The 24,273-nt window shown below is 38.3% G+C and overlaps 2 protein-coding genes and 1 non-coding gene across 3 annotated transcripts; 2 read left to right on the top strand and 1 right to left on the bottom strand.

The window, feature by feature from the left end:
- Positions 1 to 11: 11 nt before the first annotated feature.
- Positions 12 to 6,608, bottom strand: LOC127421510 (transmembrane protein 79-like). The gene is made up of 5 exons (XM_051664602.1): positions 6,251 to 6,608; positions 3,355 to 4,126; positions 1,789 to 1,974; positions 847 to 1,069; positions 12 to 615 (listed from the first exon to the last, which is right to left on the bottom strand). Exons 2-5 carry the CDS (start codon positions 3,917 to 3,919, stop codon positions 423 to 425), a joined length of 1,167 nt encoding a protein of 388 aa, XP_051520562.1. The 5' UTR covers positions 3,920 to 4,126; positions 6,251 to 6,608; the 3' UTR covers positions 12 to 422.
- Positions 6,609 to 7,679: 1,071 nt separating this feature from the next.
- Positions 7,680 to 21,890, top strand: LOC127421505 (protein misato homolog 1-like). Its single transcript, XM_051664594.1, has 14 exons — positions 7,680 to 7,881; positions 9,218 to 9,347; positions 9,645 to 9,714; positions 9,837 to 9,912; positions 9,988 to 10,051; positions 11,825 to 11,990; positions 14,078 to 14,192; positions 14,338 to 14,472; positions 14,753 to 14,905; positions 16,544 to 16,675; positions 16,990 to 17,174; positions 18,191 to 18,295; positions 21,000 to 21,112; positions 21,205 to 21,890. The coding sequence occupies exons 1-14, from the start codon at positions 7,798 to 7,800 to the stop codon at positions 21,456 to 21,458; spliced, it is 1,782 nt and encodes a 593-aa protein (XP_051520554.1). The 5' UTR covers positions 7,680 to 7,797; the 3' UTR covers positions 21,459 to 21,890.
- Positions 21,891 to 24,043: 2,153 nt separating this feature from the next.
- Positions 24,044 to 24,207, top strand: LOC127421668 (U1 spliceosomal RNA). Its single transcript, XR_007894035.1, has one exon. It is a non-coding gene; the product is annotated as a U1 spliceosomal RNA (small nuclear RNA).
- Positions 24,208 to 24,273: the final 66 nt, after the last annotated feature.

Here is a 24,273-nt window from a genome sequence, read left to right as displayed (position 1 = left end):
TCACAAACACGTTTATAAAGATGGAGTGTTTTGGTTTTATTAAACTCAGATTAAATCTGGACATTGATGATCAACTTCATTTCATGAACATTTCATAAACTGCATTTTCACAAACATTAGTAAACATTAGTGTTACGGCCCAAATCTGTGTTCTGTCTCAAATTATAATGACAGCATAACAAAAACAACAACAATAGTAAACAAAGATGAAAATGTCCTGAGATTCACCCACTACTGAGTAAATCACAATCACAAGTTAAACTGATCAGTGTCATGGTGCATATTGAGTTTGTGTAAGTTTGAGTCCCATTCAACATCATCACTCTCAGTGCAAGTGAAAATTCAGCAAAGCAAACACAACTGAGTATTCGAACACTGAACGTCTCAAAACATGAAACTCGGATCTCTATTGTTCTTCGGTTTCACCCCCACCATCTCAGCTTTGGGGGTGGGGGTGTAGTGGGAGGGGCCACAACAAACACCGCCTCCACTCCGCCCACTGAGCCAATGAAGTAAAGGTTTGCCCCCAGAAGGGCAAGCAGGGGCAAGAAGGAGAGGCCGAAACCCAGAGCTCGCACGCTGCTGCCAAAAACAACGCACACCCAGTAAATCAGTCTGAGGATCAACAAAATACAAATGTGTTAATGAGCAATAAAAACACTGACACTGAAAAGACACTTAAAATGGGCTTCATTCTACAAACTTCTGCGTAAAAGACGACAAGAAAAATGAATGAATAACTAACATGTTACTTATATAAATAGTAACAATGCAATACTTTAACACAATAAGGTGAATTTACTTGTAAAAGTACACTGGTGACAATGCATAAACTTAAACACTCACCTGCCAATCACAAAGATGATGGTGAGGAGCGGCACCAGTTTGAGCATCTCCTGTTGGATGTAGGTTGCCATGACAGCGAGCTGCATGAAATACAGCAGGTACAGGTGGAGGGACTCTCTGACGTAGTGACTGTGAACGGCCACCTGACGAATCTCCCACGTCCCATCAAACAGCGGCTTCAGGGTCCCAAACCACAGACGGGACGCACCCTGAACCAACACACCTGAAACAGACAAACATTCATGTCAGAATCACTAAGAGATGCACAACCATGAGAATGCAAAGAATACATGTTTACAAAGGTGTGTTCATGTGTCTTATCCCCAATTATAAAACGATTCCCAATGCAGGAAACCACAGTCAATATAATCCCAGAGATATCTGTAAGATCACTGCATGTGTGTGTGTATCATTCCATATGAAAATCTTTAAAGTGTTTAAAAGTGTAGCGTGCAATTTCTGTGCCACCAGCATCACCAAAGGGAATTGGAAATTGTTTATTTGCAGCCTGACTGGGCCAGAAATAACAACATTGGCTCAACCAATTCTCTGAGATTGAATCATTACCATCTGTTTGATGACCAATGGAAGACGGGGCACTTTCATACATTTGAAAGCACTTATTGTTTTTGCGAATCTGTTTGATGACACTGGTGGCACAGAAATGACACACTTTAACTTTAAATGGTAGTCAGAAATGATTACTGTGAGAAAGTGAACTGTGGCAACTGCAATCTAATGTTCAATATTATACATTATACAGTACACACACACACACACACACACACACACAAGCACAAGCAAATATTAATAATATTTTAAGACTTCATAACATTTACATCAAATTGAATCAATCATTTATTATGAAATTGAAATGCGTGATTCTTAAAAATATTTTTTGGAGTGTTATAAGGATCCATGAGAAAGTAAATTTTTGCTCACCCAGCACTATTGGAATGGTGGCGAAAAACGCACAGCGTAGAGTGTAGACCAGCCTGAAGGGGGTTCTGTCGAGAAGAGGGATATTAAAGGGCAGGAGCTTGTACCCGCCCCATGTTAGTAACGGGAAAATAACTGCTGCAGCCGTAAAAAACACACACACTCTTACAATCTCTCCACAGCAACTGTCTGAGAGAGCGAGAGAGAGAGAGAGAGAGAGAGAGAGAGAGAGAGAGAGAGAGAGAGAGAGAGAGATTTAGTGCAATGCATTCAACCTTTCATATCCAGTGTGATGAATTAACCAGAATTGATATCAGATTGGTATTGATAGATTGGTATAGCATGGCGCTTGCAACACCTAGATCATGGCTTCGATTCCCAGGGAACACACATACTGTTATAACAAAGCCACGGTGAGATTTGGAGTTTAGTGGCAAGTTCCATTGTGACAACTTACCCCATATAGTGTGACAATATGCCCTGGTATTGGGGCATGTGCTACCAACTGCTATTAACATGTGTTCAATGAACTATCCCCCCCCCACCCCCGGGCATTAAAAGGTGAAAATGTTCAATTGCTTTTTGTAGCCAAGACTTCAAGGTATGTGGCCATGCAGAAAATGGATTGTAGGTCAATTTGCATAAATGCGCCAGCCAAGTAAATACATGTATTTTAGTATACAATATACTAATAGTTCATAAAATAGTGCATGAAGTCTAGTGCATTAAATCAAGGTTCATTCAGGGTTTGAGTGGCACATTATTAGGGGCCAAGCGTTGAAGGTGAGTAGGCAACTATTGTTTATATTAGTGCTCTTATTATTCTGACTGGGAGTCTATGGAAGCCCATAGAACTGTATGGTAAAACATTCTGAAATTTGGCATGCTGGTAGGGAAGAGTCTAAACATTCATTGTGGCAAATCTGGAGTCTCTAACTGAAACCCTCTAGCGCCACCAACAGTTTAAAATGGCATTTATGTTTAAACCGAATGGCCTACAAATAAAATTGTTTTTCTAACTTCTCCTAGGCTGTACTTACAATTCGCATAAAATTTGGCATGAATCAACTAGGTTTGCTCATGACAAAAAGTCAATAAAAGCATTTTGATAGACCAAACCATTCTTATATAACCCTTCAATGAATCTGACGGTGAGCACGCCACAAAGGTCATGAAGCTGTATATTGTCCACGCTTTGTTGTATTGAAATGAAACTTGGTATACTTCATAACCATCATGCCCTTAGGGTACCTGATCAGTTAACAAAACTAAGAAAAATGGCATTAGGGTGGTCTCTTTAGATTCTTTAGGGCTTACGGAGTCAAATGTTATCTATTGTTCCTATGTTAGCCATATCAGTATCATCTATGTTAATCATTTTAGCCAATAACATATTATTTCCATTGTTGCCATTGGTGTGCTTGGCCCCGTAATGGCTACTTTCAGCTATTTTGTACCATTTAGTATCTTGAGATCACATAATTGGTGTTTAGCTACACATGCTATGCTTTGAGGTGAAGCCCACTGACAGACAATTAATAAAAAAATATGAGGTTTGAACTGATTTACCTTTGGGTTTTTCAATGTCTTCTATCCACTGTGGGTGGAAATGTTTTGGTTGGCTCATGTGAAAGTTTTGCGTGTATAGAGGAACTTTCTCCATCTGTATCTCCTCTTTGATCACACTGCTTTCATTCAGGTCCTGCTGATGGCAAGTCGGCTGCACTATCATTACGTTTGGAGTGAAGAGCTGTCCGGCTTTCTCTGGCATCCAGTTCGCATGTACCCAATTGCAACCGATATCATCATCATCATCTTCTTTCTCATCATCAGCCAATGAGCCGTCTCCATTGTCCTGATCTCCTCTTTCATCATCACTCTTCTTCTCCTCCATGTCCATCCAGTGCTCTCCTCTCTCCAGCTCTCTGGAACTCTCCGTTCGGCTCACCTGCTCCTGGCTGGACGTCTGTCCTTCAGGTGAGCTGTGGTCTGTTCCTCGATCCTCGAGCCATTGCAGGGTTCTGGGTTCTGTGTGATCTCCATCAGTCCTCTGAAGGTCTAGGAAGTTCTCGCTGGTAGTGAGCGGTTTTCTCTCATCAACTCTTTCAGGTTTAATGATGAGGCGCTCGGTCATTTTGCTGCTTGTTTGTCTTTCCGTTCGGCTTGTGAGTTGGATTGTTGTTCTGTAGTATCTAACTTATATCTGTAGTAATCATGTCTATGGTTTAGAGATGAAACTACAGAATGTTTAAACTCCACTCAAACTCCTACAGTTCATATTCATCTGAACTCCCAGGTTAAATAAAAAGTGTTGATTTTTCATGTTTCCATGGCCAAAGTTCTGGACAGAGAAAGAGAGAGAAATATATTTAAACGAGGGAGGCCACTACCATACTAACCCGTTTAAGTTTGAAACCTCTGTTTTCAGTTTCCTAACATCATCGTTTTCCAAAGTATGTGGTTATGGATAGGGTTTTCGAAAGTCTCCATTTCAGTGGAGGAAAACGGTGTTCCAGTATGGATGAGAGGTGTAAACATAGCAAAATCAATGCATTTTCAAACAAACACGGATTAGTGTGGATGTGGCCTGAGACACCAAAGTATACTTCGGTTGTCTGGGTTGCTGATCGCTGAGCACACAGTATGCATAATGCAAATTTCGTCATCAGCACAGTCTGCGCGGACTCTCTGTGTGCAGCCCAGACTTTCTCGACATGCAGACAGTCCTCGTCTGTGTGCATCATTGGCGCATGCGCATGCGCCTGCTGTTGAACGTTGATGCGTCAAACGTGGTCGCATTCACTCGTGGTCAAAAGAACATACTTTGAAAGGCAATGTAGTCGACTGCGTGATCCAGAACACAGAAAATGTATAAAAAGTATATCAAGGTCTTAAGACCACGTTCACACGAATACATTTTCGTTTGAAAACGCATGTTTTTCTCTACATTTTGGCCTTCTGTCCACACCGAGACTGTGCTTTTTGTATAGCAAAAACTGAGCTTTTCGAAAACTCTACCAAGTGGATCAATTTGAAAATGCCCTCTTCGTGTTGGGGTGTGGACAGGAAAAACTGAGAAATTTGAAAATGGTAAAGTAGGCCATTTGTTGTCATGTGACGCAGTCATGTGATCCATTCAACCCAAAACAATCAAGATGGCCATGTTGTAGTGGCGTTGCTGTGCCTGCTATCCACTTTGATAGCATTGTTAAAGATTAATGATATAACCTTCACATTGCATTCCTTCAAAGGTGACGGGAAGTTTACTCAGAATTACTGTCTGGGGTGGAACACGAGGACCATGCATGGAAATGACGCCGGGCCACGGTTCTTACTGTTTTTCTCTTGCATGTGCATTAAGAGAATTAAGCGTTTTCGTATGTTCTAGTGTGGACGAGCAACTTTTGGGAAATGTTTGAAAACGGCAGTGTGGACGGTGAGCGTTTTGAAAAGTAAAATGTTGTTTTACAATTTATCCAGATTAATGTAGACGTAGCCTAAAACATGGGCCAGCCTGATTAATCGGCTCATATTTGGCCATTTTGAGATGATCGGCCAATAATCAGTAGTGTTAGTTACTCTTGTGCAGTATCGGTTCTGAAAACTACCAAAAGCCTTGACAATCAATAATTATTATTTTATGCTTTTTTTTCAGTAAATTTAGCGTAAAATGCATTTAATTTCAGCTATTTTTATACATCTCATTAGCTGTCATAATTAAATGATATCATGTATATATCATCCAGGATGATTATTTGGCCGATGTTTGGCAAATCTGAAATCAGCTGATAACGTGTCTTTGTTCCCCCTTTTGTGGGTTTGCATCAACAGCCAAGATTTGAATGCACATTTTCTGTTTTCAAATATTTTTTTTTAAAAAGCATGAATTTAATTTGTTTTTTGAGTCTCATTTGCTAGTTAAATTGTATAAATTGTACCCATCTAGAGGCCAGTGTGGCCGATGGCCGACATATTGTTTTCTGTGTGCCATTCTTCTTCTCTCTAGATATCAGTACTGGGATTGGCAATATCAATATGCCCTTTCAAACTGAAGTAACAATATAAAGTTTATCAAGAGTTTGTGTAGCAGGGTTTATCAGTGAAGAAATGCCTTGAATATTTGTCAGTTTTTCCTTATACACCACCCAAATATATTCTCTTAAACACACAGTCAGTTCACACATTAACACAAGTGAAACTACAGACATTTACCAGCACAGTTCAATGAGTAATGCAGTTACACCTGTTCATCCTGAACTCTGACTCACATACAGTGAAATAAACACACAACACAAACACAACACCGCTCACTGATTTCACTTAATGGAAAATATTATTACACTAAAAACTCCTAAAAGCTTCTGAGAATATCTCTAATATCAAGTTTAAACAGATGATCTGACCGATATGAAGCATTTCACATGAAACCTGTCAGATATATAAAGTAAAAACAACTGTTTCTTACCTGATGCTGCAGTAATACAGAAGAATAATTGATTATAACAGATCATGATTATCAGACGCGATCAGAGTCTCTGAGCAGATACACACACACACATACACACACATACATACATACACACACATACAGGTGTGGCAACAGGTAAATCAGTTCTGTGCTCTCTGTCTCTCTCTCATTGTCTCACTCTTATTGTCTCACTTTCTGTCTCACTTTCTGTCTCTCTCTCTCTCTCTCTCTGTCTCACTCTCACTCTCTCTCTCTGTCTGTCTCTGTCTCTGTCTGTCTCACTCTCTCTGTCTCTCTCTCGCTCGCTCGCTCTCTCTCTCTCACTCTCTCTCTCTCTCTCTCTCTGCCTCTCCCTCTCTCTGTCTCTGTCTCTCTCTCTCACTCTCTCTCAATCTGTCTCTCTCACTCTCTGTCTCACTCTCTTTTGTTGACGCCTTCAGTATCACGTGACATCTTTTGGTGACGCCTCCAGTAAAGATAAAAAATGCCCCAATTTAATCAAATTTAATTAGATTTAGCTGCAAAACTGCTCAATTTTGCAAAATGTATATAAACATGTAAAAAATAATGATACTGTTGGGTTTTTTTAAATACATTTATAGTTTAATAAACATTATGACTTTATTGTTAATACATTTAAATATTATTAATTATTGTGTACATTATTTTAATTATTAATAATTATTCCAAATAGAAAAGAAATAGTTTTATCAAATACATATTTTTATATATCATACTTATATATATATATATATATATTAATATAATTAAAATACAAAATATATTATATTATATATGTAATATTATGATATGTATATTATATAATATTTTATATATTAACACATAATACAATATATGTTTTTACATATATTTTATTAAAAAAATATAGAAATATATTTGTTTTAGGGCTGTCAATATAATAATAATAATTATATATATATATATATATATATATATATATATATATATATATATATATATATATATATGTTTTTTTTTTTTTTACACTTTCATTTTTTAACAATTTTTATACAGTCCCCTTTGCTACAGATTAAAACCCCTTGACGAGACAAATTCAGCTTTCACAAACCCACAGAAACAGATCATAACAGATTGTCGCTTCTGCTGTTGTTCTGATATGAAAATCACTTATGCAGCATTTTTAGTTATATGTTAGTTATAGTTTATTTATGTCTCAGATAAACATAAATAAACTATTAGATACAGATTTACTCATGTTTTTGAGAACATCCAGTGTTTATAAGTGTTGTTTACGGCACTCGCGACACATGTGCGCGTCAGGCACGCTGAAACCAAACTACAGCACAACCTAATTTATCAGTTACTACAACCAATCATCGCGCTCCGTCAGCTGTAACAGCCAATCACAATCGAGGACTTTCTAAGTGACGCCCATACACGGAAGTTCTTCTGTCACTGATGGCGTGTGAACTGCTCTGTATTTCTCGAACACACAATGAAGAAGATCACGTTCAGTTTTTACTCAATTAATGTTTAAGATGTTTTAAAATCCACAGCGCATCATGAGCAGTCTGTGTAGGGAGGTAGTCACACTCCAGCTCGGACATTATTCTAACTTTATCGGGACACACTGGTGGAATTTACAGGTGACTTTAATTTATAACGTTATTAAACTGTAATAATCCAAATATCACGTCGATGGACCTGTCATTATTGTGTAATTAGTCGGGTACAGATTGCTGTGTAGGTGCACCCTTTCTAAAAGTTACCATGGGAACCAGTTTCCTCCAAATAAACACTATTGTTAGTACAGTTAAACACGTGTTAGCCCCCAAGATCATATGTGTTTAACAGTAGTAACAATAATTGAGTTAATTATTTTATTGTGGGGGAAACCATTGTGATCATGATCATTTGTAGCTGCAGAATGAATCACAAGAACTGTAGTCTATCCATCTGTCTGTGTAGTCTGTCTGTCTATCTAATCTGTCTGTCTGTCTAGTGTTTGTGTTCTGTCTGACTGTGTAATATGTCTGTCTGTGTGTGTAATCTATCTGTCTATCTAATCTGTCTGTCTGTGTAATCTGTCTGTCTGTGTCGTCTGTCTGTCTGTCTATCTAATCTGACTGTCTGTGTAATCTGTCTGTCTATCTAATCTGTCTGTCTGTGTAATCTGTCTGTCTATCTAATCTGTCTGTCTGTCTGTGTAATCTGTCTGTCTGTCTGTCTGTGTAGTATGTCTGTCTATCCATCTGTCTGTCTGTGTAATCTATCTGTCTCTGTATAATCTGTCTGTCTGTATAATCTGTCTGTCTATCTAATCTGTCTGTCTGTCTGTGTAATCTGTCTGTCTGTGTAGTCTGTCTGTCTGTCTAATCTGTCTGTCTGTTTGTGTAGTCTGTCTGTCTGTCTATCTAATCTGTCTGTCTAATGTTTTTGTTCTGTCTGACTGTCTAATCTGTCTGTCTGTGTCTGTAATCTGTCTGTCTAATATTTGTGTTCTGTCTGACTGTCTAATTTATCTGTCTGTCTGTCTGTCTGTCTATCTAATCTGTCTGTCTGTCTAATGTTTTTGTTCTGTCTGTATTCTGTCTGTCTGTCTGTATAATTTGTCTGATTATCTAATCTGTCTGTCTATCTTGTCTGTCTGTCTAATGTTTGTGTTCTGTCTGTCTATCTGATCTGTCTGTCTAATGTTTGTGTTCTGTCTGTCTGTGAATCTGTCTGTCTAATCTGTCTGTCTGTTTATCTAATCTGTCTGTCTATCTTGTCTGTCTGTCTAATGTTTGTGTTCTGTCTGTCTGTCTGTCTGTGTAATCTGTCTGTTTATCTAATCTGTCTGTCAGCCTAATGTTTGTGTTCTGTCTGTCTGTCTGTCTGTGTAATCTGTCTGTTTATCTAATCTGTCTGTCTGTCTGTGTAATCTGTCTGTTTATCTAATCTGTCTGTCTGTGTAATCTGTCTGTCTGTGTGTTTCTGTAGGATGCGTCTCTGTGTTATGACCCAGATGTGTTGGCGAGTGAGCTGCAGAGTGACGTGTTGTTTAGGGAGGGTCTCACTCTGTGCGGTCACGTGACTTACACTCCCCGACTCATCGCCATGGACCTCAAAGGTAAAGGTCATCATCCTGATCTGACCCTTAACCTCTAGGACAGCTTTCTACATTATAGAAACGAATGACTGTCCCAGAGACAGCGTCTTTAGATATTTACCTAAATAATTCTGGGATCATGTGACGCATATAGTTATGAGAACAAGAATACACTCTTTAAAAAACGTGCATTGATCAGATTATGCCAGACTGTTGTTCTATTCTTGTGTGATTTATTAATGAAACATTATTAAGAGTGAGTACAATGTAAATGCACAGATCTGAACGTTGCTGAATATTTATTGTTAATTTCTTCAGGCAGTCTTCAAACATTGAGGCGAGAAGGCAGTCTGTATGACACAGACAATGAAGCAACAAACTTTACCTGGTAAACATGTTTGTGTTTTTGTATATGTACATGTATCTGTGTGTCTACATGTTCAGAATATGTTTGTGTCTTTATTTGCTTTTTTACAAACTCAACTATTGAAGTTGTCTTTCCACTTTTAGGGAAGGACAGATTATGACACATAAAGCAAACCCACCCACCAAAAACTCTTTCTTACAAGATCTGGACATGCTAGATGTAAGTGTGACTGCTGAGTGTTTTATTATCTGAGAGTGACGCTTTCTGAAGATTCTCTGTGTTTCTTTAATCTAGACAGGAAGTTTAGTCGCAGAATCAAATTTCTCTTGGCCTTCTGCTCAGACGGAGCGCTGCTCAGGTGAGATTGACCTGAGAAATGGAATGGGAAAACAGCCATTAATTGTCATAAATATAATAAGTGAATTAAAAGAGATCAGTGACAGACTACATCAGGTTTCATCACTTGCGAAATGTGTGAAGAGTCAGTCCTAAAGATCGAAAAGCAAATTTGTTTGATTGTGTGCAGCGGTAACAAAGCCTAACTAGATAACAAACGTTGATATTGGAGTGACAATGCCTTGGTTGAAAGTTTAAACTTTTAAAAGTTCTAGTTTATACAGACATTACACTAAGACAAACAACCAGCTACTGTAGGTAGATCAGATAATCTTAGATTGATATATGTTTAGCATGTAGCTAAGTGTTGCTTTCATGTTGATATGCATTGCTATCATGTTGCTAGGCATTGCTAGCATGTTTTAGCATGTAGCTAGGTATTACTAGCATGCTGCTAGATGTTCTTAGTATGCTGCCATCCATTGTTAACATGTTTTAGCATGTAGCTAGGCATTACTATCATGTTGCTAGGCATTGCTAGCACGTTTTAGCATGTAGCTAAGCATTGCTACCATGTTACTAGACATTGCTAGCACATTTTAGCATGTAGCTAGGCATTGCTATCATGTTACTAGATATTGCTAGCACGTTTTAGCATCTAGCTAGGCATTGTTAGCATGTTGCTAGGTGTGGCTAGTATGCTGCCAACCACTGTTAGCACGTTTTAGCATGTAGCAATGCATTGCTATCATGTTACTAGGTATTGCTAAGCATGTTTTAGCATGTAGCTAGGCATTGCTAGCATGTTGTTAGGTGTTTCTAGTATGCTGCAATCCACTGTTAGCACGTTTTAACATGTAGCTTTGCATTGCTATCATGTTGTTAGGCATTGCTAGCACATTTTAGCATGTAGCTAGGCATTGCTAGCATGTTGCTAGGTGTTGCTAGTATGCTGCCATCCACTGTTAGCATGTTTTAGCATGTAGCTAGGTGTTGCTATTATGTTGCTAGGCATTGCTGACAAGTTTTAGCATGTAGCTAAGCATTGCTAGCATGTAGCTGTTTGTTGCTACCATGCAACTAGGCATTGCTAGCACGTTTTAGCATGTAGCCAGGCATTGCTAGCATGTTACTAGGTGTTGCTAGTACACTGCCATCCACTATTAGCATGTTTTAGCATGTAGCTATGCATTGCTATCATGTTACTAGGTCTTGCTAAGCATGTTTTAGCATGTAGCTAGGCATTGCTAGCATGTTGGTAGGTGTTTCTAGTATGCTGCCATCCACTGTTAGCATGTTTTAACATGTAGCTATGCATTGCTATCATGTTTTTAGGCATTGCTAGCACATTTTAGCATGTAGCTAGGCAATGCTAGCATGTAGCTAGGCATTGCTAGCATGTTGCTAGGTGTTGCTAGTATGCTGCCATCCACTGTTAGCATGTTTTAGCATGTAGCTAGGTGTTGCTAACACGTTTTAGCATGTAGCTAATCATTGAAGCTATCATTAGTATGTTGCTAGGTGCATTAGCCTGTTTAGAAAGAGAGGATGGATGGATAGATAGATGGATGTAAGTCTATGAGATTTTCCCTGTTTTTGATCATCTGCTGTGCAGAAACGGTAAGTCTGATCAGTTAGAAAAGATATAGTTTAAGGTCTTTGCAGAGTTCGGTGTCTGTAGCTTGAAAGCTTTGTCAAGCCAACATAATAAACATTGTAACTTTTATTATTTGAGAAGTTGTAGCAACATAACAAAAAAACATGAAATATAATTTGATTTCTTTTACTCATAAAGTTACCAGCACAGGAGCGAATGTTGCCGTGGAGACGGTGAACAGCAGGCTGGAGCGGATACAGAAATCCTATAGGCTGGAGGGAAGTGTGAGGGTGTGGTCAGATTTCCTGAGAATCCACCTCCATCCTCGCACCATTTCTGTCATTAACCAGTTCAATCATGACGGGTGAGGAGATCAAATATCACATTATTGGATGTGTTTTCTGAAATTGAACCAGTTCAACCATTTCATGGAAATACCAAAGTTTGCTTTTAGTTGATGTTTGTTTGCTTTGTGGTCATCTTTAAGCTAGTGTACTTCTAAACACTGACAAAATGGACCAAAAATATTGATGACTTTTCTTATGTGCACAAGTGTTTGTGCAAAGGAACGCGTCCGTCTTTTTCTACGTAATCGTGCGTCTTTGATGGTTGCGTCGTCTCGCTGTTTTTTCAGCGTGATTTTCAATTGAAAAGGAAATTCATCCTTTAAAATGCGTCTCGAGACGCTCACGTTCTGTTTAATTTGTTGCGTTGCGTTCGTTTCAGCCCAAGAATGTTTGTCATCATACGTGCTGCGAATTTCGAATTTTACTGTGATAGCCTTATAGCAAATCATGTTTTATAGTGAAGAAATATATGTACGTTTACTTTTGAATTAATGACAAAATTCAGTAGGTGTATTATTTAGTCCTCACACACTTCTGAAGCCTGAAAATATGCAAATAAAAATGCAATATGCGTTTTGCTGCTTTAATTATTGGTCGACTTACATTTGACGTATTCAATATTTAGTTCGCTCGTTGACAGCAGTTGTTTTCTCGGGTGCAAAGAGAAACAGGAAGTGCTGCTGCTTAGCCTTTGTTTGTAAACAGAAACTTTTCTATTGACTTCTAAGAAAAATGAAAATCCGTTTCAATCGTGCAGTCCCAGTTTTCTTTTTTAAACACGGGAAAATTGCATTTGTCAGACCATTTCATGGAGTCTTTAAGTGATTGGAATGATTTGGATTGATATTGTATTTTAGTGTGTGTGTGTGTGTGTGTGTGTGCACATGTGTGTACTAAGGTCTATCGGTGTGTGTGTGTGTGTGTTTGTACATACATGTGTGTACTAAGGTCTATCGGTGTGTGTGTGTACATATGTGTACTAAGGTCTATTGGTGTGTGTGTGTGTATACATGTGTGTACTAAGGTCTATTGGTGTGTGTGTGTGTGTGTACATGTGTGTACTAAGGTCTATCGGTGTGTGTGTGTGTGTGTACAAATGTGTACTAAGGTCTATTGGTGTGTGTGTGTGTACATGTGTGTACTAAGGTCTATCGGTGTGTGTGTGTGTGTGTACATGTGTGTACTAAGGTCTATCGGTGTGTGTGTGTGTGTACATGTGTGTACTAAGGTCTATCGGTGTGTGTGTGTGTGTGTGTACATGTGTGTACTAAGGTCTATTGGTGTGTGTGTGTGTGTACATGTGTGTACTAAGGTCTGTCGGTGTGTGTGTGTGTGTGTGTACATGTGTGTACTAAGGTCTATCGGTGTGTGTGTGTACATGTGTGTACTAAGGTCTATCGGTGTGTGTGTGTGTGTACATGTGTGTACTAAGGTCTATTGGTGTATGTGTGTACTAAGGTCTATCGGTGTGTGTGTGTGTGTGTGTGTGTGTGTACATGTGTGTACTAAGGTCTATCGGTGTGTGTGTGTGTGTGTGTACATGTGTGTACTAAGGTCTATCGGTGTGTGTGTGTACATGTGTGTACTAAGGTCTATCGGTGTGTGTGTGTGTGTACATGTGTGTACTAAGGTCTATCGGTGTGTGTGTACATGTGTGTACATGTGTGTACTAAGGTCTATCGGTGTGTGTGTGTGTATGTACATGTGTGTACTAAGGTCTATTGGTGTGTGTGTGTGTGTGTGCACATGTGTGTACTAAGGTCTATCGTGTGTGTGTGTGTGTGTGTGCACGTGTGTGTACTAAGGTCTATCGGTGTGTGTGTGTGCGCACGAGTGTGTACTAAGGTCTGTTGGTGTGTGTGTGTGTGTGTGTGTGTACATGTGTGTACTAATGTCTGTTGGTGTGTGTGTGTGTGTGTGTGTGTGTACATGTGTGTACTAAGGTCTATCGGTGTGTGTGTGTGTGTACATGTGTGTACTAAGGTCTGTTGGTGTGTGTGTGTGTGTGTACATGCGTGTACTAACGTCTGTCGGTGTGTGTGTGTGTGTGTGTGTACATGTGTGTACTAATGTCATTTGGTGTGTGTGTGTGTGTTGTCCTCAGTGAATCGGAGCGTTTGGAAGCGTTCGGTCAGGGGGAGACGCTCTTACAGGGTCCAGTGTTGGAAGATCTGGAAGATCGGCTTCATTTCTTTGTGGAAGAATGTGACTATCTGCAGGTAACCATGAAAACTGCCTTCATGATGCAAATGAAGCTAGAAAAACAACAGTACCACACAAACTCTTTTATTGATATTATATCCACAGATATCTGAACATTCTGTGCTATGAAATATCTCTCTGTTTCTCTGTTTCTCTCTTCAGGGCTTTCAGGTGTTGTGTGATCTTGCTGACGGCTTCTCAGGCTTGGGGTCAAAGGTCACAGAATTGTTGCAGGACTCTTACGGAGGTCGCGGCATCCTCACATGGGGCGTGGCTCCTGTCAATCATCCAGACACGGTGAGATGATTCAAGTGTTCTAGAACTAAACAGCAGTTTATTTATCATCAAATATAAACGTGCAATAAACATAAACATTATTGCGAACATTGTGCATGCCTCACTATTTTTATTAAACTTGTAGTACTCTACAGTGTCAGACATTTTCCCATTAAAAGGCATTATTTGCCCCCTGGAGTAGATTTTTTTAAGGGGTATTTTTGACCTTTATGAGGGCACATGTTTTCTATCATACGCAGCAGTTTGAAGTTATTTAAAGACATTTTTCTCAAATCGACAGAGCTCAATAAAGGAGTTGTACCATATGATAAACTGCGCATTAGGAACTGTCCAAATGGCCAATCACAGCTCTTTCTTCTGCCCTCTGACCCTGAGGGGGGGACTGGGGAGACGGCCGCCTCCACCCACCACTTTCCCCCTGATCAACTATGATGTAAGTCTGTTTCGTTTGACTCTTTCACTGGAATCTGTAAATGTTTTAAGTAGGACGTCAATTGATTAAAAGTTTTGATGGATTCAATAACACGACGTTTTTATGCTTTTATTTGGAACACAGAGACAGTACAGGGGATGTAAAACAGCAAAATAAATAAATGATTAAGAATAAGGCACTTTAATAAAGTTACAATAAAAATAAGTACATTTAATTTATAAATACATATAACACACTCAAGCAGTTACCTTTCTAATGAGTCCATCATTCTTTTCAACAAAAGAGATGTTTTTATCACTTTCTTGTTAGATGAAGATTATAGGGAGTCATAAAATCATTTTAAATCAATACAAAAAGGCCAAATTAATTCATCAAATTAATCACATATATCAATATTAGCTGCAAAAGCCCCCAAATTCAATATTAAATGATTATAAATATAATATACATAATCAGATATTCACATTGTATTTTTGTGTCAGTCAGGATAAGTAAAGCATTGATAAGACAACACAAAAAGTGGCTTTGGAAGTCAATATAGTTTCGTTTTTATTCCCAAACCATTGAACAAATCCTACAGTCGTAGTAGTTAGAGGAATACTGTGCTATTTTTTTTAAATTGTCGATGTATGTACATATGCGTCAGATGGATGTTTTTGAAGCATCTCGTTGGTTTTCAGCATCAAAAACGGCGCTTTTTTAGGACGCTGTGTCAAGTGGAGGCCTGCACTCCTGCGGGACAGGAGTTTTTTTATTTATCCCCTTTTCTCCCAGTTTGGAATGCCCAATTCCCACTACTTAGTAGGTCCTCGTGGTGGTGCGGTTACTCGTCTCAATCCGGGTGGAGGAGGACAAGTCTCAGTTGCCGTCAATCCGCGCATTTTATCACGTGACTCACGTGACTCGTTGTGCATGACACCGCGGAGACTCATAGCATGTGGAAGCTTCACGCTATTCTCCACGATCCACGCACAACCTACCACACCCCCATTGAGAGTGAGAACCACTAATCACGACCACGAGGAGGTTACCCCATGTGACTATACCCTCCCTAGCAACCGGGCCAATTTGGTTGCTTAGGAGACCTGGCTGGAGTCACTCAGCACACCCAGGATTCGAACTCATGACTCCAGGTGTGATAGTCAGCGTCAATACTCGCTGAGATACCCAGACCCCCAGGACAAGTTTTGATTGCTGAGTGCGGGTGCGGCCGAGAAGACACGTGTGCGCGGGGAGCAGGAGAAAGAAATTACTCACGGGACTCCCGCAAAATATAAATATCTATTTAGAATAATTATTTTAATTCTGTTAAAATAATTCTGTCTTTCATCTCATTCTGTGACTGCTCTTAAAGTGCGCTGACTGCCCCCTGCTGATGCGGCTCATAAAAACATGTACTTTAATTGCTCCAATGGTAGAAAAATATGTACTTTTTTTTCATGGAATTTATGCATGGTTCAGAAGGGCATGATTAATTGCACAAATGTTTTTAACGCATTATTTTTTATATAATTAATCACACTAAATCATTAATGTGCTAAATTGACAGCCCTAGTTTTAAGTATCTGATGATCTAGTGTATTGTAAAATTCATTTTTAAATGATTTCTCTCTCCACCTGTCACCCATCCTCTCTCAGCCGTCGCTGTGGTATCACTCCAGCGCTGTTTTAGCTTTGGCGTTGGACACCATGACAGCGTCGTACAGACTGAGACAGAACCGTGTCCCCATGTGGCAGCTGTCAGATGCTCTGGCTGTCTCAGGAAGGAAGGTCAGTTTCACCAGTGAATTTTCAGTGTCATGTAATCTTCGTTCAGAATGTTTTACTTTCAGTATTGGCAAGGCAGCACTGTATTACCACTATTATTTTGTCATATTTCTGTGATTAATTTAGCTTCAATCACTTAACATACCGACTGCAGTCACGTTATGATTTGTTGATCATTTTTGCACCCTAAGTTTGAAAATCTCCCTCTGACATTGTTAAAACTTTCACCATTTCAAATGAAATCAAAGTCAGTTACATTATTGTCTAGACAGTTGCTGATCATTTTAGTTTTTTTTGCAAATCTGTTCATTTTCCAGGTCGTTTCAGCTTACGGGTCTGTTCCGTTTCCCATGATGCATGGCAGCTGTCTCCCAGATGCTCTGGATGCTTTTGCTGACGTGTTGCCATGGAAACCCCTATCAGCTTGCCCTGAGCTTGGTGACGGACGCTGTTTTAGCCAATCAGTGACTCTGAAAGGGTTAGAGGGGCAGAGCTTAGTCAGGTGAGACTCTTTTACATTATTTACATTATTTAATCCAGATTTTATTTATTTATTCATACATTGCACATATAACAGAAAAATAAACATCAAAGAATATAAAAAAATACAGTAATAAGGGGCATGGGTAGCTCATCGAGCATTGACGCTGACTATCACTCCTGGAGTCACGAGTTTGAATCCAGGGCGTCCTGAGTGACTCCAGCCAGGTCTCCTAAGCAACCAAATTGGCCCGGTTGCTAGGGAGGGTAGAGTCACATGAGGTAACCTCCTCTTGGTCGCTATAATGTGGTTCTCTAACCAAAAATAACCAAATAGCTTTTCTTTCATCCCAAAAATGTAATTAAATTATTAATAACACTTAAAGTGTTAAACTAAACTCTCTTTAAGCTTTAGAGGAAAGTCCCAACCGTTATATGTAATTTGCACTAAGGCTTACAACTATACATCATACATAAATAAAGTAATTTAAATGTCGATATTTTACAGTGGAAAGAAAACCTTTATCAATCTCAATTAAAAAGCGAACTAATTTTGCCAACATGTATTTTCTACCTGTTTGAACGCTTGTCAATCTCTCTAACATGTAACTGTAATAAAGATACACTTTAAGTGCATGAAGAGATAAAACTTCAAGATCAATAGTTTTAAAGATATACTGTATATACTTTCCCAACCAAAATAATACTTGAATTCAACAATATCCAATTAATGTGTAGATCTGTTTTACACGTTAAATTGAAATATGTGTAATCTTTCATAATGTAATAACTTGCTCCACCTTTAAAATGATTTTCCTTTTCGGCTGATGTCAATCAATCACTCTTATTTTTCAACTGCCTGCCATGTAGTGACACGTTTCACCAACTAATCAATTCTTGATGCATAAAATCAAGTCCCAACCAACTGCCGTGCATTCTTGACTTATAAGTGCTCTCTTCGTTGTAATGAGTGTGGCTTGTTGCTATTGTATGTCCATTGTGAAAATGTTAGTTGTGGTATTTTTCTTTCTGTCGCAGTCCTATCATCCCGGGGAAAGAGCCGTCCACTCCTCTGCACTCTGAATGCTCTGGAGAGGACGTACTGGCAACATACGTCAGGTTACGTTACCCATCAACACCCATGTGAGTAATACACACACTCCAATGTATATAATACCTCCTCAAGGTGCTAGGGTTGTCATGATACCATATTTGCATTAGTTGGTACAAATATTATTCATCGCAATTTCAAAACCACTAACTGTTTTGTAATTTAATTAAACGTTGTTTCATGTAGAAGTAGACTGATATATCAGTTTTACCGATTAATCTGTGCCGATAGTTGCTTTTTGGAACTATCTGTTATTGGCAAAAAATCTGTGCCAATAGTTGCTTTTTGGAAAAATCGGTTATCGGCAAAAAATCTGTGCCGATAGTTGCTTTTTGGAACAATCGGTTATTGGCAAAAAATCTGTGCAGATAGTTGCTTTTTGGAACAATCGGTTATCGGCAAAAAATCTGTGCTGATAGTTGCTTTTTGGAACTATCAGTTATCGGCAAAAAATCTGTGCTGATAGTTGCTTTTTGGAACTATCAGTTATTGGCAAAAAATCTGTGCCGATAGTTGCTTTTTGGAACTATCGGTTATCGGCAAAAATCTGTGCCGATAGTTGCTTTTTGGAACTATCGGTTATCGGCAAAAAATCTGTGCCAATAGTTGCTTTTTGGAACTATCGGTTATCGGCAAAAAAATCTGTGCCGATAGTTGCTTTTTGGAACAATCTGTTATCGGCAAAAAAATCTGTGCCGATAGTTGCTTTTTGGAACAATCTGTTATCGGCAAAAAATCTGTGCCGATAGTTGCCGATAATTTTATTATTATTACTCTGTGTTCATCAGTCTCTCATCATTGACAATATTCATCCATATTTTTATCCTCACTTCAATGAATATTTCGTTATTTCGATTACATGATCAAGTGTTTTAAATTTAAGCGAGGGCATGCAAAAAAAAACTTGACTAAATGGAAACATGCCCCGTCAGCACGTACAGTACATCGTTTCTCCAACGTCACATCTTGTGAATAATTTAAATATAGAGCTAAATGTAATTTCAAAAGTAGAGTCCAGGGTGTAATCTGTGTTGGTTTATAGCTAAAAGTCCCACATTACGCACCAAATCGTATTTCTTTCTGATTATTATTGGGATTTTGGTTGAACAATCATCTACATCTGGGATTTTATTCATTTTGGACTCTTGTAGCCTCTGTGTCTGTGCCCGTCATAGTAAGGAAAGACTTTTTTTAACATTTCTATAAATCTGTTTTATAAACTATCGGCCGATTAATCGGTTATCTGCTTTTTCCATCACCTTAGTTATCGGAATCGGCAATCTCGATCTCGAATCAGTCGATCTCTAGTTTCAAGTATTCTTCAAGACAAGTAAACAGTCAGTTATTCAATATCAGCTCATTAAAAACAATAGATACGAGATTTAAATGAAGAAAACAGGGCTTTAAGTATTTTTAGGTAGTATTCAAGTAAACATTCAGAAACTGAAAATGGTGATTAAATGTAACATAATTACTTAAATCACTGTTATAGTCTTCAATGTATTTAATTAGAGATCATTAATTAATATTTATTACAGCTACTAAAGTTATCCAGCCAAGCGCTGTTAATGGTTTTGGCTTTTTCTTAATATTGTTGTTTGATTTTATTAGAGCTGTCAATCAATTACAATTTTTATTTGAATTAATTACATCATATTTTGATTAATTAATCGCATTTAATCACATACCAGTATTTACTGAGAAGGCCCCCAAATAAGGTTAATTTAGAATAATTAAAATTATGATATGTAAATATAATACCTAGGGCTAATGTAGGCCTAATAAATATTATAATTCAGATCATTTAAATACATTACATAATATTGTGGCATTGGACAATCTAAAGCATTTAGACAATCCAAAAAGTGGCTTTAAGTCTAAATATATTGTTTGATTTATTTCCATACAATTAAACATAACCCTTTTATTTCCCAACCCTCCTCTGCTCTGTTTTTAATTGTTGGTCTATGCACTCGTGTGTCAGATGGATGCTTTTACAGGGTCTCAGTTTGGTTATGTTGCATCTCACTAGTTTTCAGCGCCTCTACTCATAAGCGCTGTTTTTGGACGCTGTATTGACTTAAACGTGGTTTGAAACTCTGAAAAACGCGTCTCGAGATCCCTGCATTCTGTTGTGCTCGGTCCAGCTGTCTTTGAGCACAAAAACACGTCTGTGAAAGTCAGTGCTGCATGCTCGTTGGTTTGACGAGGCGTGTTGACTGTACAGCTGGAGTTGCGCTGACTGCCCCCTACTGCATTAAGGTGATCTCTGATCTGTCCACACACGTTCAGTTCTCAAGTCTAGCCGAAGTATACTTTAGACTAGATTATATTTTTCATATAATTAATTGCACTAAATTAATGTGTTAAATTGACGGCCCTAATTAATATAGACCTGCTGCTGTCTTGTATGTCTATTTACACTGAAAGTCCTAATGCACAGATCTGATCTTTCGGTACAAATCGAATGTCCCGCTGTTTACTTTCACATTGTACATTACTGACTGTATTTACACCAATACCTCGGCAAGATGCCACCTGCTAGGCAGACAGCGGGAACCAAAATTAGTTGGTGCTCAGTATAATGGGTAAATACTGGTATCTTTTGAATTTTAGTATTGACTTGGTACTGAAGAACCAGTTATTTTGACATCCCTATTCAAGACTGATGTCAGCATCTTAGCACACAGATGTGATTGCGTCCTATCTCTCTCTCTCTCTCTCTCTCTCTCGTAGGGCAGTTCAGCTGGTGTCCAGCCCCAGTAAACTCACTCCTCCGTTCCCACAGATGTTTAGTCCAGCTCTGAGTCAACAAGGTTTCCTTCAGAACCAGTCTGTACCTCCTGACAGTGAGTGAACTTTCCTCTGGTGCTTTAACACCTGTTGTGTTTTGGAGTCTCTCCCTGTCCCTGTTTAACTCCTCTCTCTGTGTCTCAATCAGCTGCTGTTCAGCCAGTCTCTGGTCTTCCTGTCCTGACGTCTCTGCAGTCCAGTCCAGCTGTTGGTGTCCTGCTGTCTGATCTGCAGAAAGCGTGTGCTGCGCTGGACCTGCGGCGCGTGGCCCCCAGTTTCCTCTCTCAGGGGCCTGAACTCGGCGAGCTCACAGAAGCTATGGAGCAGCTCCGCAACCTCGCGCACTGCTACCGCCAGGATCACCTCGGCTCTTCATCAGACGATGATGATGATGATGACTAGAGATTATGAACAGATGCTGTACAGTCCTCCGCTCGGAGTTCAGATCACCCGGTTCAGCTCTGGTTATCTGTAATGTCTGAATGGCCTGTTTCTGGAGAACGAGCTCCATGGCATGTTCCCACTGGGAATTTTGGGAATTGAGCTGAATTAATGCACTCTACAATAAAAGCCAAAGCAAGTCAGAGAAAGTCAGAAAGAAAACAGCTGCGCGTCAGCTGTGCTTCTGTGTATTTAATCCTCAATAAACCCATAGAGCTTCATATCACACATGCAGAAGAAATGTAAAGTTCTACGTTGTGCAAAATAAATGACAGATCAACAAAATGAATGCAGTTCACAAACATGCCTGTGATAACCTGCAAAACGGTTCCTGTTAAATATCAGAAATGTTACAGTCATGTACCTTTCACCAAATAAAGGTTCCTGAAAATCCTTTTATTTTGGTTCCCTGTTTTCGCTGTAAGTAAAACACACATCTAAAACGACTGAGACTTGTATTATTCAGTTCGATTATGAAGGTTGAGCTCTGTCGGTGTGTATAAATCGAAATAAATCCGTTTAAATTGGGTTTATTAATGCAGATGTTCATTTTGGCAGTTCTGGTGCAAATGGTTCAGCAGTTTCATCACGTGCATGAGAAGGTGTTCATGTTAATTAGAAATCCAGTCAGCATTAGCATGATCTAATTAATATTCATGAGCGGGACAGTTGAGATGACTTTTGATGGGGTAGAGATGTGATTCAAGTGTTTCTTGGAAGTATTTTCAGATTTTAAACTTAATTTTGTCGAATCTACGTTGAGAAATGGTTGTAAACTTGTTGAATTTTGATTAAAACCAGTGAAAAGTCGATTCTTGGCTTGATGAGGGACGTGTTGCATCAGACTGAGAAATTAAGTTTTCATCCTTAAAGCTCAAATAACACAAAGTACAGATGCATGTTTTATATTCAGTCATGTTGATGGAGAATTAAAGCAAGTTTTCAGATCAACCTTTAGTTTAAGTCATTTTTAATCAATATTTATTCAACAGCAGATATTGATTAGGCACGATTAAATATTGATTAGGTATGATTCAATATTGATTAGGCATGATTAAATATTGATTAGGTATGATTCAATATTGATTAGGGACAATTAAATATTGATTAGGCATGATTAAATATTGAATAGGCACAGTCAAATATTGATTAGGTATGATTAAATATTGATTTGGTATGATTAAATATTGATTAGACATGATTAAATATTGATTAGACATGATTAAATATTGATTAGGGACAATTAAATATTGATTAGGCATGATTAAATATTGAATAGGCACAGTCAAATATTGATTAGGTATGATTAAATATTGATTAGGGACAATTAAATATTGATTAGGCATGATTAAATATTGATTAGGGACAATTACATATTGATTAGGTATGATTAAATATTGATTAGGTATGATTCAGTATTGATTAGGCATGATTAAATATTGATTAGGGACAATTAAATATTGATTAGGCATGATTAAATATTGATTAGGTATGATTCAATATTGATTAGGCATGATTAAATATTGATTAGGCACAGTCAAATATTGATTAGGGATGATTAAATACTGATTAGGCACGATTACATATTAAGGACGGTTAAATATTGATTAGGCATGATTAAATATTGATTAGGGTTGATTAAATATTGATTAGGCATGATTAATAATAATAATTATATTTTTCACACATTTGCACATATACAGTGAAATTCTTTTTTTTGCCACATATCCCAGCCAAGCTGGGGTCAGAGTGCAGGGTCAGCCATGATATGGTGCCCCTGGAGCAGATAGGCTCAAGGGCCCAACAGTGGCATCTTGGCAGTGCTGGGGCTTGAACCCCTGATCTTCTGATTAGTAACCCAGAGCCTTAACCACTGAGCCACCACTGCCCCATTGATTAGGCATGATTAAATATTGATTAGGTATGATTCAATATTGATTAGGCATGATTAAATATTGATTAGGGACAATTAAATATTGATTAAGTACAGTCAAATATTGATTAGGGATGATTAAATACTGATTAGGCACGATTACATATTGATTAAGGACGGTTAAATATTGATTAGGCACGATTAAATATTGATTAGGGACAGTTAAATATTGCCTAGGCATGATTAAATATTGATTAGGCACGATTAAATATTAATTAGGCATGATTAAATATTGATTAGGGACAGTTAAATATTGCTTAGGCATGATTAAATTTTGATTAGGCACGATTAAATATTAATTAGGCATGATTAAAACTAAATTCTGAGATTTGTCTGATAAAAGAAATGTGTCATTACAAAACTGATGATAACAGCAGTACATAATTATTTCTGAGGTGATTTTGCAGTTGATATGAAAGTTTGCGGGTTTAATTTTTCTTTTAATCAGTCGATATAAATGTTTTAAGGTTTTATCATCATCAGTGATTGTGTTTTGATGTTGCAGATGCTCTCGGACATTTATTTAATTAATTGTGTAGTTGCAGAACCACATTTAACCAAATGAGGACCATCAAGTGAAAGAATGAGTGACTGGTCTGATCTTCTTCACTTCATACTTACCTGACAGGAGATCATCATGATCATGAAGGTGGGTCACTCAAGGTGAGGGTCAGTCATTGCACTCAGACTGCTGCTGACCTTTGAGAATTCCTCAAATGTGGGAATCTCGACTGAATAATTTCTGATAGTAGGGGACTGCATTCACGCTCTTCCTTGATCACATGGTCAAAGTTAGAATGATCTGTTATTAAGGAGATGATCAGATATTAATCTGTCAATTTA

Source organism: Myxocyprinus asiaticus, chromosome 30, assembly GCF_019703515.2.
Source record: "Myxocyprinus asiaticus isolate MX2 ecotype Aquarium Trade chromosome 30, UBuf_Myxa_2, whole genome shotgun sequence".
In the NCBI taxonomy this organism is placed as follows: domain Eukaryota; kingdom Metazoa; phylum Chordata; class Actinopteri; order Cypriniformes; family Catostomidae; genus Myxocyprinus; species Myxocyprinus asiaticus.
Note: the sequence above shows the minus strand (reverse complement) of the source record. Positions and strands in the feature narration are given on the sequence as shown.

Coding starts and splice junctions, on each gene's coding strand:
- LOC127421510 (XM_051664602.1), bottom strand. CDS start 3,919: ATGACCGAGCGCCTCATCATTAAACCTGAAAGAGTTGATGAGAGAAAA. Junction 1,975..3,354: donor AGACATTGAAAAACCCAAAG/GTAAATCAGTTC, acceptor TCGCTCTCTCAG/ACAGTTGCTGTGGAGAGATT. Junction 616..846: donor ATCATCTTTGTGATTGGCAG/GTGAGTGTTTAA, acceptor GTTGATCCTCAG/ACTGATTTACTGGGTGTGCG.
- LOC127421505 (XM_051664594.1), top strand. CDS start 7,798: ATGAGCAGTCTGTGTAGGGAGGTAGTCACACTCCAGCTCGGACATTAT. Junction 11,991..14,077: donor AACCAGTTCAATCATGACGG/GTGAGGAGATCA, acceptor TGTTGTCCTCAG/TGAATCGGAGCGTTTGGAAG. Junction 21,113..21,204: donor CCAGTCTGTACCTCCTGACA/GTGAGTGAACTT, acceptor TGTCTCAATCAG/CTGCTGTTCAGCCAGTCTCT.